Here is a 9,175-nt window from a genome sequence, read left to right on the forward strand (position 1 = left end):
CACCTCCCCAAGCTAAGGCTGTGTCTGCAGTGCTGCTTCTGCCCCTCTCCTCCCGGCCAGGTAAATCCCTTGTCTCTAGCGGCAGAGTGCATCTGGGATAGTGGATTAGTGGTTGTGACCCGCAGGGTGATGGGGATTATGTAGCATGTGTGTAATAGCCTCTACCAGTTGTGGTACCTAAATTGCCTCACTGATGGGATTGTAACTGGACACCCTTCGTTTCAGGTCTACAGTTGCCGCTATGGCCAACTTGGGCTTTTTCCAACTGCTAAGGAAAAACAAAGAAGTAAGTTTGCAAAAGAGCGTTGTCCTAAAATGATCCGATCTGCCTTCCTGGCACTGACGAAGAGTCCTATGAACAAGTGCATGTTGAAGAGGTTACATTAAAACGTGAGATTTGCCAGATTAATAAAATGCACTCTCTAAAATAAAATGATGAATGTGCAGAAGTTGAAGACACACTGGAAGTGAGATGGTGCGATCGGCATATATGTTATGCCTTCTTTGCGGGAGTTTCACTTGCTTTAAAGCTTTTTAATTCATGTCTCCAGTGTGCATGGACCACCAAGAGAGACATTTGGTTCTTGAAAGCTTTGTTTTCTAACTTTTTGTCTTTCAGCTCATTCCTTTGATTGGTTTTGTGGGCCTGGCAGCAGGTGGGGCTCTAACTGCTTCTCTGTATTCCCTATGCACCAAAAGTGATGTGATGTAAGCATAATCTATTCCATATTTCTCTGAGTTATATGCTTGGTATTGAGTTTTCTTTGCTAAATAGATACCCTGAAGTCAATGAGGTGTATCAGAGTGGGGAGGGGGGAATTAGGGAAGATCTGACACTCAGCAGTTTTTTTAAATTAACGTCTTAATCTTACAGATCATTAATTCTTCTATTATATTTTTGTAAAGAATTTACTCCAGTCTGTTATTCCCCAAACTGCATTAATTTTTGAATTTGTTGCTCAGAAAATTTATTTTTTGTCTTCACTATAAATGTAGTTTGAGCTAAAATGTTCTTGTGCAAAGTTTTAAATAGTGAATTCAAATAGCATTTAATATGTCTCAAATAGAGGAATGTGTTGAAAAGGAATCATTTTTACAACATATATCTGTCTTTTTACATTTTTTCTTCTGAGACAGAGGTACACAGATCACAATATGTCATTTCCAATAGCCAATAATATTCAGACTTTAAAATTTTAATTTTGCTAACACCTACTTAATTCAATCATCTAATGGTTTGGAAAAAATGAATCTTAATTTAAGATTTAATAACCTTGTGCCTTCAGTTAAAGGCAGCTTTCAATATACAGTGTAAATCCTCAAAGATTTCTGGCGGTTGTGGATGGCCTCTCAGACTGTGTCAGATCTCTTACTGGTACTGGTCTTAAGAGCTGCATTCTGGCTCACAGAAGTGCTGACTGACTGGGACGCAGAGGTGGAAGGTCCTATGGAAGACCATGCTTAATACTTCTATGTCAAAAACCCAGCCTTCACTTCCTTTACCATCTCATTCAGTTTATTTCACATAACCTCATTCAAGGTATTTTATTAATAACTCTCTCTTTGAGATATTAAATCAGATCATTAAATAACAGACAGCTATTGCTCATATCTAGATAGCAGGATTTTGATACCCATTATCAGTTACTACTTTTTTTCTTTAAAATGGTTTGACTATTAATTTAGGGCCCAAGCTTGAAACATTGAAGTCCATGGCAGTTTTAAAATTGACCTGTGAGCATGACTGGGCTTTTAGCCATAAGGCTAAGAATTCCAGTAACTGTTACCTAAACCACAACATGATATTATTATTTATTAAGCAATGACAGCATGTCTGGGATACAAACTACAAATAAAAGCCAGTCCCTCTGCCAAGTTTAATGGCCTAATGCTGTAAACCTCTATTCATGCAAGTAGTTTTTCTCATGTCAATAGTTACACTGAAGCTAGTGAGACTACTCAGCTGACTAAGGGTGTGCAAGATCAGGCCCTAAAACATTGTCTTTGTTTTTCCTACAATGAATTTCATAATTCTTTTTTAGTGTTAACAAGTCTGGCAATCCAGAACCTTGGGAAAATGTGAATCCTAACCAGGCTCAAAAGGTAACGAATAAAATAATTTAGTCCATAAAAGTTGGTATTGAGTGTAGTGCCAATTAACTATAGTCTATTTCATTAGAGATTAAATGAATGTATATAAATATATTTAGAGCGTATGAGTTAACAGAATGTTAATAGAAGAATACAATCAAATCTTCATTCGTGGTCTAATTCTGCAAAGTGCTGAGCAAATGCAACTCCTATTTACTACAGTACATGATTTCAGTGTATGTTTTGGGTATACATGGCTAAGTCCTGTGTGTTCATAAAATCAGAAATAACCTAATATTATGGTTCTTAATTACTTCATTCTTAAAGTCTTAAGATATTTGTGGAGAGTCAGGCTTAATAGGCAAAAAATTATTGTGAGTGGTGTAACTATTTACTGTGCATAGATTAGCATTTCAAATGAAAAAACATTACAATGTTTTATTTGATGATTAATAAAGAAAATATATTGCTCAATGGTACTTCTGTTTACTTGTAAAAAGAGAAAGTAAAGTTACTTATTAGAAGACTTCCTTAATACACAAGAGATTGTATAAATTGCTGTATAGTGTAAAAAACCTACAAAACTTACTATATATTTAGAGAGGATAACTGTTTGGTTTTTAATAATTTGCTCTTCGTATTGTTCTTTTTATTTTTTAGCTTATATCAATCAAGCAGGAGTGGAAATCCATAGAGGAGCTGGAGAAGGTCAAAAAGATGATGAAGTGACAAGTTGCCATTGCCTCAAAAATGTACTCTATGAATCTAGTGGAATCATTTCTGCACAAACTCGACTACTGAAATCAGTGTGCGGAAATGCTTCTGCTACGTTTTTAGGGTCTCCCTACATTTTTGGACTCTGGATGAGGAATTTCATTTTGTCTTAGTGGTTACTTAGAATATCCACACAGTCCAAAAATAAACATCTCTTTCAGGTACTCATTGTTTCAACAGTCATGTTTAACTTGATGTACAATGTTCAATATGCAGAGTATTAACGGGGTGGAAAATTCTTCATTCATATATGAGCTTTTTAGAATGCTGAATTATTTTTCTTAAAATATATATAATTTTGTAAATTTTCTAATAAAATGGGCACTTATGTTTAAATGTTTAGATTTATTCAAAATTCCCTGTGGCTTCAAAGAGAGCAGGAGCAAGACCATAATGAGTGTGAAAGTGTCAATATTCTTTTAAAAGATCCTCTCCAAAATAAGAACTCTGGTCTGTTGCTTCTTAGTTCTTTATACCATATTTCAGTGATGTGTGCTAATTTTACCGAGATGCTATTTGTACATGGTAGCATAAGTGGTCATAGTAGAAAATTTGGCTTCCAGTTCAGATTTGGTGAGTCCCAATCCTGCAAAGACTTACACATTTGCTTAAATTTATGCACTGAGTAGTCCCTCTGAAGTCAATGGTACAACTGACACAGTGCAAAGATAAGAACATGTGTAAGTCTTTGCAGGACCAGGTCCTAAGACAAATTATCAGCACTTCAGTGTGAGTGAAACAAGAGCAAATCTTTTGTATTTGTAAGTTCCTGCTGTTTATTCCTGTGAAAATTTTATTAAAGTAAAATGAAGATTAATTTGGAGTGGACATAAAACTTTATTAGAATAAGTTTTATTATCCTCTTTTTATTGTACATACAAGTTTAAGCGTAGAATACAGATTCCCAGAAGACATTTTTAAATGATTTCTAGATAAAGCAAACAACCTTAATAGCATGTACCAAGAGAAAATCAACAAAGATTACATTAGGAGTAGGATCCTATATAAGTCATTTCCTGTTTAATAATTTACATTTTTTTCTGAAGATTGGTTAGTGCAGAGATCTGTAGGTATTCCTTCTCCTTTATGTGCCTTTAATTTTGGAATAATTGCCGAAGAGGGTATCCCTTCCAGAAAGGTTTTCCTTCATTGTGTCATGACGCATCCTCACTCCAGACAGTATCACATGTACTGACTGTGTGGTTTCTAACTATATTGTATTTCTAAAGTGCATAACATTTTCTGGAATCACAAGTTTGTATGGGTGAAGAAATCAAAGCAGGAATCGTTAGATGAGCTACACTGGAGAATGACTTGCTTTCTGTGAGAATAACTTCTCTAAATTTAGAAAAAAATCCCCCAAATGCTAGCAGTTGTCAAGTGCTATAAATTATTCAGCCACCGTGCAAACAAAACTGAAAGTAAATAATGAAGCCATACACCTAGACTGAGTTAACGTGGGTTCAGAGTTCTCAAAGCTTGTTTGATTTTGAGAAATAGAAAATAGTTACAATACTGTTGTGCTGCATTTTTTACAGATGTGGCAGTAAAGTTTATTTTTTACAAGTAAGGATGACTCAGCAGCATACAACTGATGTAAATAACTCCAGTCCTCCCTAGCTTCAGAAAAACTTTCATGTGTAAGGACAAGCGGAATTATCAGACTTCTAAACTTTTCTTTGCTAAAATTACAAATTTAAGAGGAGTGGCATCAGAAGATCCCTAGATGTGCAACCACAAAAGTTCACCTTCCAGTCCTCTAGAATATTGGCTTTTGTCTTGTTAAACAGAGAGGCATTTTTAATATAATTGTGTTCAATCTAATAATCTACTCAGTGTTTCTACATTTTTTTACTGGAATGTGCTCATCAAAAGTGTGCAGTGCTCTGAGTAAATAAGTGAATTCAACATTTTTGTCTGTCAGCAAATCACTTGTCTCCTCTGTAAAAACTGGATCTTGCCATGAAGGGTCTACCTACACTAGAAAAATAAGTGTAGGGCAATGGTGATATATAATGGAATGCTACAAAGATCAAATATAGGGGTATATCATTCTTATCTTGATATGCAGGCATTCCCTCATATCTCTCCCTTACCCTCTCCAGTAATGGTATTAGCAAGCAAGGCCCCCAAAAATATGAAAAAATCCAAGATCATTTTTAATTTAGTCTGGAGTGAATGTACCATTTTCTGCACACGAAAAGTCAAATGTGCAGCAATATAAACAGGGGCGGCTCTATGCATTTTGCCACCCCAAGCACGGCAGTCAGGCGGCTTTCGGAGGCACGCCTGCGGGAGGTCCGCCAGTCCCGCGGCTTCGGCGTACCCGCCGCCGAATTGCCACCGAAGCCGCGGGACCAGCAGACCTCCCACAGGCAGACCACCGAAGGCTCCCTGATTTCCGCCCCCACAGCAACTGGCAGGCTGCCCACAGCTTGCCGCCCCAGGTACGCGCTTGGTGCGCTGGTGCCTGGAGCTGCCCCGAATATAAAACACAAGTGGGGAGGAAGGTTGTATAACTCAGTCAGGGGAAAGCATGTGAGCACTTAGAGCAATCCAGCCACTTCACAGGACAAAAAGAAGTCTCTGGTTTCCTTCCCTACACTATAGCTCCTTTCATCCTGAATATTATTATTTAACATTTATTTTGCAGTAGCACCTGAAACCCAACCACATTGGAGCTCTGTTGCGCTGGGCATTGTATGGACTTCCAGAAAATGACAATCTCTGCCCCAAAGAACTTACTTTATACGTCTGTAGCAATTTAAAAGCACTTTACAAATATTAACTAACCTTTAATTACCTCATGTGAGGTAGGTATTATACTCACTGTGCTGCTGTGGAATCTGAGGTACAGATGTGAACTTCCTGAAGTCATACAGAAAATCTGTGGTAATGCTTGGAATTAGAACCAAGAGTCCAGACTCCTGGTGCCCTGATCTAATTGGTAAACAACCTTGCCACTCTTTCTCATATTAGATAACATTAACAACACCAGTAGTGGGAGATTACCTCATGTGGTTACTAATTGTACCCTAATGGTCTGAAAAATAACATGATTAATGCCCGAGCTGTTGACCAGTAAACTTTTGGTGGTGTTTGCTGTTTATGTGGCTACCTCATGGCACTGTGCCAGCATACTTGCTAGGCTGATGCCAGGTGGGTTTGATGTCTTGATGGCCCCCATATGGCTCACAGCATTGGACAGGTAGATGATCAAGGGCTGTAATTGTATATCAACTTCAGAGACAAGACAGAAAAAGCCATTGTGACATGGAGCTGTTTCAGAGATCAGAATTTTAATGAAATCTAAGTTTATAAGGCTTATGGTAAGAAAATATTAATTCTGAGGTAGGCCCACATTTGTAAGTAAGGCTTACAGCCTCATCAAGGAATCTTGGGAATAATGGCTTCCTTAGTCTTCTGCAGAAAGGAAAGGTTGAAAGCCAGTTAAGCAATGTAGCTACGAGATCCCCCTATTTCCTTTTATTGACCTTCGTGTCTATAGCAATGGTTTGCTGGTGCCTAGAGCCGGCCCTGTCAGTTTAGTGTGTTCAGAACTGCTTAGAGAGCTGGGAGGTAGGATGACCAATCAAATCAATTACACAAATATGGTTAGAGGTGGTATCCACACTACAGAAAAATAAACTAGGCCTCAGTCAGAGAAACGCTGAGGCCCAGCTCCTCACAATGTATTTAGACACCGAAGTCCCATTGATTTCAATGGGAGATAGGCAGTTAGGCCGTTCCTCAAAGGTAGTTATGTGCTTACCAGCCATGCCAGTGACCATTTACAAACTTAGTTAAAAGTTGTAGAGTGGAGAGGGGATCCCTTAATAATTTGAGTCAATGGAAGCGGAGCAGGCCCATACACAGTGTTTCATTTATGGTAATGTCCTTTATTTCATCGTTAGGGCAAGATTCTGAGCCAAGCATTTAGAGAGAAAATATAGGAAAGCAGAAAGCAAGTTGGAGACTCCATTTTCTGCTATGCCTGTTGACAGCAGCTGCATTATCACACACATGTCAGTTGATTAGTCTAATGACCTGTAGAAGTTTCATTTGCCTACGTGCTGCAGAGAGAGAGAAGGAAGTAACCTTTGCTCAATATTTTTTCATTTTTAACTGTGCAAACAGACTGCCTGATTAAATCAGGTGTGGCTCCTAAGTCTTGACAATGATTCCTTACATATTAGTCATCTTAAATAGAATCATAAGTTAAAATTATTTTCAGTTGTACAGCTATTCGGCAGATACAACATTTCTAAACTGTTTGTTAATTTCATTCTGCCAAGATATGTCTCTAAATGTGTGTGTGTGTGAAGTACTTTGGAAAAAGATACTGCACTCTTCTCCCCTCCATTACAGCAGCTTTACAAGAGTTGATGGTGGTGGAGGTACTCCTGATTAACAGTAGTGTATATGAGAGAAAAAATGAGACCTCTCAAATCTGAGTTTAAATTAGAATTCTGAAATTATAATCAAGCAAGCTCTTCTCAGCCAGAGCTTTCCTTTATCACTACACAGCTTGCTACATTAGTTACTGCAGCTATAGATTATCTCTATGGCCATTTTGCATTTTCTATACAAGGTTCACAATACTTGGTAAAATCCTAACCCCATTGAAGTTAATGGGAGTTTTGCCATTGACTTCAATGGTGACATGTTTTCACCCTCGGTTTTGAAAAGTAGGGGCCAAATTTTAGTTGCTAAGTGCAGGTAGGCACATTAACCTCAATTCAGGAAAGCACTTAACTTTAAGCATGTGCTTAAGTCCCATTGACTTTAATACCCTCAGAAGTATCTTGTCCCTCCTCACAGGTAATGTTTTTGACCACCTCCTGTGTTCTGTTTTGCAGAAGGCAGGTGCTCACCCAGGTCATGTAGAGATCAGTCATTTTCTGTGTGTTTAAGGTTTCTCTTTCTTGGCCTTGTATGTGATTATGTGTGACAGCTGCCATTTTGGCTGACATACTGGGGACCTCCAGGCCTAAAAGCCTAAGCTGCTACAACCTGAGCTAAAAAGGCAAGATTTTGTAGCTGGTGTCTGTAACAACTCCTATCATTTGTGGCTCAGCACAGAGAGGAACTTGTAATACACACACATGAGTTAGGACATAGCTCTGATGTTGCACGCTCACTCTTCAGTGCTCAGACATTTATATACAAATCCTGGATCATACAGATGATTATAGATACATTTTTAGAAGTGTTATAATTGCTTCCCTCTGCAGATATCAAGGGCTTTTACGTAATCTGAGGCTTCTTACAATGGCACTAATGCAATCCATAAATATTGCTGTACTTTTTCACTCTAAGCCCTTTAATGGAGTAATAATGTCAGCTGGATTCCATTAGCTGTTGTGTACACTACTGATAAAGTCACACGTAATGGATCTTGTTTTCCTATACAAAATGTGATATTTATAATTATTTAAAAAACAAAGTATCCATGGGGAAGAGGGAAGCTATTTTTAAAAAGAGTAACTTTTCATGGAGAGTTTATTTTTCTTGGGCCCAGTCCTGCAGCCCGAGTTCATGAAAGCATTCCTTATTTGAATAATCACATTAGACTATTCAGGGATGCACCTAAACCCAGCCTAACCCCTCAAAATACTGTTACAAGGTCAGGCCTCATGTGCCTATTTCAGCGTTTGGGAAGATGCATATAGAGTGATGGGTGAACCTCAACAGGGGCATGAACTTGGAAGATCCTGTGTGCCTAGGGTGACCAGATGTCCTGATTTTATAGGGACAGTCCTGATTTTTGGATCTTTTTCTTATATAGGCTCCTATTACCCCCCACCTCTGTCTCAATTTTTCACATTTGCTGTCTGGTGCCCATGGTGACAGATATGGCAAATTTCCTGCAATAGCTTTGAGAGCCCTTACAATCCTTGGCCTACAATGATTAATACATAATGTAATTCCGTGGGGGATGGTGACCTTAGCCCCTTCAGGAACTCAGAACAGTTGGAGGTGATTAGGCAAATCCCGCTCTGGAGGTGTTACAGCCTGAGTGTGTCACTTTCTTGGGGATGCTTGTCTACACTAGTTCAAAGTAAAAAGAACAGGAGTACTTGTGGCACCTTATAGACTAACAAATTTATTAGAGCATAAGCTTTCGTGGGCTACAACCCACTTCGTCGGATGCATATAGAGTGAAACATATATTGAGGAGATATATATATACACACATATACAGAGAGCATGAACAGGTGGGAGTTGTCTTACCAACTCTGAGAGGCCAATTAAGTAAGAGAAAAAAAAACTTTTGAAGTGATAATCAAGATGGCTCAGTACAGACAGT

General features: G+C 38.4%; 1 protein-coding gene across 1 annotated transcript; it reads left to right on the top strand.

Moving 5' to 3' along the window:
• CUNH15orf48 (chromosome unknown C15orf48 homolog) lies at window positions 1-3,420 on the top strand. The gene is made up of 5 exons (XM_024193887.3): window positions 1-60; window positions 226-286; window positions 620-708; window positions 2,043-2,103; window positions 2,752-3,420. The coding sequence occupies exons 2-5, from the start codon at window positions 242-244 to the stop codon at window positions 2,818-2,820; spliced, it is 264 nt and encodes an 87-aa protein (XP_024049655.1). The 5' UTR covers window positions 1-60; window positions 226-241; the 3' UTR covers window positions 2,821-3,420.
• The last annotated feature ends 5,755 nt before the right edge of the window (window positions 3,421-9,175 follow it).

Source organism: Terrapene carolina, unplaced genomic scaffold (genome assembly GCF_002925995.2).
Source record: "Terrapene carolina triunguis isolate 2854851 unplaced genomic scaffold, T_m_triunguis-2.0 Scaffold67, whole genome shotgun sequence".
Taxonomy (NCBI): domain Eukaryota; kingdom Metazoa; phylum Chordata; order Testudines; family Emydidae; genus Terrapene; species Terrapene triunguis.

Excerpts from the sequence above, each read along its gene's own strand:
- CUNH15orf48 (XM_024193887.3), top strand. The coding sequence starts at position 242 with ATGGCCAACTTGGGCTTTTTCCAACTGCTAAGGAAAAACAAAGAA. Across the intron at positions 709-2,042 it reads TGCACCAAAAGTGATGTGAT|TGTTAACAAGTCTGGCAATC; the intron begins GTAAGCATAATC and ends ATTCTTTTTTAG. Across the intron at positions 2,104-2,751 it reads ATCCTAACCAGGCTCAAAAG|CTTATATCAATCAAGCAGGA; the intron begins GTAACGAATAAA and ends TTTATTTTTTAG.